This window comes from Trypanosoma rangeli (assembly GCF_003719475.1).
Source record: "Trypanosoma rangeli strain AM80 chromosome Unknown Tra_15.4_contig_00172, whole genome shotgun sequence".
Classification (NCBI taxonomy): Eukaryota; Euglenozoa; class Kinetoplastea; order Trypanosomatida; family Trypanosomatidae; genus Trypanosoma; species Trypanosoma rangeli.
This window is the reverse complement of record NW_021705917.1, coordinates 17,933-20,570: the sequence shown is the minus strand read 5'-3', so window position 1 is coordinate 20,570 and position 2,638 is coordinate 17,933. Positions and strand designations below refer to the sequence as shown.

Below are 2,638 nucleotides of genomic sequence, written 5' to 3'. Positions count from 1 at the left end.
TCTCTCTCTTGTTGCATATTTGCATTTGCGCGGCGGTGTTGAAACGTTTGCGTCCTCCTCCATGTGAATGTGTGCGCGTTAGAGTCTACAGGTTTCCATGTCGACAAACCCGAAGTTCGGCCGAGAGGCGCTGCGGGTGCGTTTCTCTGATGCGGCAACGAGCATCAGCGAGTTGTACCGTACTGCAGTGCTTTCGTACGATGCCGGCTACCGCGACGCCCTGCTGTACGTTCACCACTACATTCTTCTCAACACCCCGCGGGCGGTGGCCGGCGACGCCGTCTTGCCCCATAGCGCCCAATCGCCCGTAGGAACAACGAGTTCCTCCGCGTCACCGCCCTTGCTAGACGCGGATCGGCTGCTGCGCTTCATCCAGAACTCACTTAAGCGCCACGAGCTGGTTTCCGTCGCCTCGCGCGGCACGCTGCGCCGGCGGAAGCGTTCCTTGAGCTGCGTGGACCGGTCGGCGTGCGGCTTGCACCCGGAGGGAGAGGGCGGTGCTACGCTGGAGGACACCCATGCCGTGCAGCGTTGTCGCATTGCCTCCCCTGAGCGTGGAGTGGAGGAGCCAAGCGTGGAGGTTCGCGACATGCTGCGCGACGTCCGCATTTCCCGTCCCGTGGAGTTTGACTCGGGAACCGACGACGACGACTTTCCCGCAGAAGCGTAGGAGAGTGCTGTGGGGCACACGAACGAGAAAAATGAGAAGATAAGGAAAAAATATATATCGGAGGTCTGGCGGAGGTAATTCCCATGTGAGGAAGGCTTGCCTGCACTACACTCTTCGCACAGCATGTGGGGGAGGTTGACTTCACATTATATCACTTCGCCATGTGCTGAAGAAAGATGATGTCGTTGCGCATACGACGGGCAGCAGTGTGATGTGGCGTCACCGCAGCAAAGCCCACTCCAGAGACCACAACATCCGTTACTACCGCTTATGCCATCAGCAGAGCAGTCAACAATGCGGTGCATTTGGGCTCGCGTGACGCACCACGTTGAGATTGACTTGTGACGGTGCCCTCTACGGTCTTGAACCGGCGTCACTGCAGCATCCTCAACGAGATACTTTAGTTTCTCTGGCAGCGGCGCTCGGCCTGCACGTGTCCCCTTCTCCGCCACAGCGGGGACGTCACACGGAGCAGCACAGAGCCATGATAGGAGACAGGAGAGTCGAGAAGTAGCGGTATATGGAAATGTGTAAAAACGCTGCGATAAGGAGGGCCCAGAGTTGGATGGACCTGCAAAAATTTCAAAGGTGCACTATTGCGCTGAAATTCGCTGGGTTTTGTATTCAACGGTTCATTTTGTGGTTGCGGGGACCGCCTACAACGGCATGTGCAAAGGAATCAGTGCTGCTGCTGCTGCTGAGGGTAACAGAACGAAGGTGGCAGCTTCGCGACCCCTACCTCTTGGCGCTGCGGATGCGGCGTTTGTTTGTGCTATGCAAGTGGTAGCTCCTCTTGGCGGCAGCAATTACGTCGCTGCCGAAGCACCGCAGCATTGCTAAGTACCGACGTCATCGCGTTCCTGGGAGGTGTGCTTCTCACCTGGGCGTCTGCAGGCCCCAATGAATTGAATGCCGGAACGTAGTGTTATCATTCGGAGAGGCACACGGAAGGTAAAAAGGGGGAGAAATGTTGTGTGTTAGGTTTCGGGCCTCTCCACTGCACCGCACGTGCAGATTATTTTTTTTTTTGTTTTTGTTTTTGTTATTGTAATCTTTTCCATTCTTCGGCGTCTACGACTGTGTGTGTGTGTGTGTCTTGCTTGGCGGATCCATGTGAGGGAGCGGCGGGTTCGGCCGGCACCTCGCTCTTTGCAGTGCTCTCCCTCCGTTTCTTTTCTGTTGTCGCCGCCCCTAAGAGGAGGAGGAGGCAGTGGTATGTGTACGTGCGTTGACTGGAAGAATGGTTGCAACATCTCTTCAGAAGGAACTTTTTGATTATGAGGGGCGTGTGCGCGTCGAGAAGCACGCGAGGGAAGTGGTGGAGCGAAACGCGCAGTACATCTCTGAGCACCCGGAGATCACACCGGTGTTGCACGACATTCTGCAGCACCTTCTCATCCACAAGCCGGAGGAACCGCTAGCCGCGATACAAGACTACGCCCGGGCCCGCTTGCCACCGGCACGAAGACAGCCAATGTGAGCTGCGTACTCTGCCCACTGCTCGGCCAGACATAACAACAACAAGAAGGAAGAACTCCGCGTGGTGTGAGTGTTGCGTGTGTACATATGTTTTTTTTTGTGTATTTTTTGCTGTCTGCGGTGGGCAGTCCAATGCAGCGCGTGGTGACAGCGTTTGAGCAACCCCACTGCTATTTGGGAACGCCGCTTCCGGCTCACTCAACGCCCCACAAGTGCACCGCGCATTTCTCTTTCAAACAATTGCGTCAAGTTTAGTGGAAAACGAAGGATGTTTGGTGCCCCTGCTGGTGCATTTGGGACTGCCACCAGCACGGCGACTGGCGGTTTTGGGACTGCCGCCAGCACGGCGACTGGCGGTTTTGGGACTGCCGCCAACACGGCGACTGGCGGTTTTGGGACTGCCGCCAACACGGCGACTGGCGGTTTTGGGACTGCCGCCAACACGGCGACTGGCGGTTTTGGGACTGCCGCCAGCACGGCGACTGGCGG

The 2,638-nt window shown here is 56.9% G+C and overlaps 1 protein-coding gene across 1 annotated transcript, besides 3 other annotated features; it reads left to right on the top strand.

The window, feature by feature from the left end:
* Positions 1-97: 97 nt before the first annotated feature.
* On the top strand, positions 98-670 carry TraAM80_05352 (uncharacterized protein; the record flags this gene model as incomplete). Its single annotated transcript, XM_029382235.1, has 1 exon — positions 98-670. The coding sequence occupies one exon, from the start codon at positions 98-100 to the stop codon at positions 668-670; it is 573 nt and encodes a 190-aa protein (XP_029237916.1).
* Positions 671-1,353: 683 nt separating this feature from the next.
* Positions 1,354-1,370: a microsatellite.
* A 315-nt stretch (positions 1,371-1,685) lies between these two features.
* Positions 1,686-1,719: a microsatellite.
* A 29-nt stretch (positions 1,720-1,748) lies between these two features.
* Positions 1,749-1,765: a microsatellite.
* Positions 1,766-2,638: the final 873 nt, after the last annotated feature.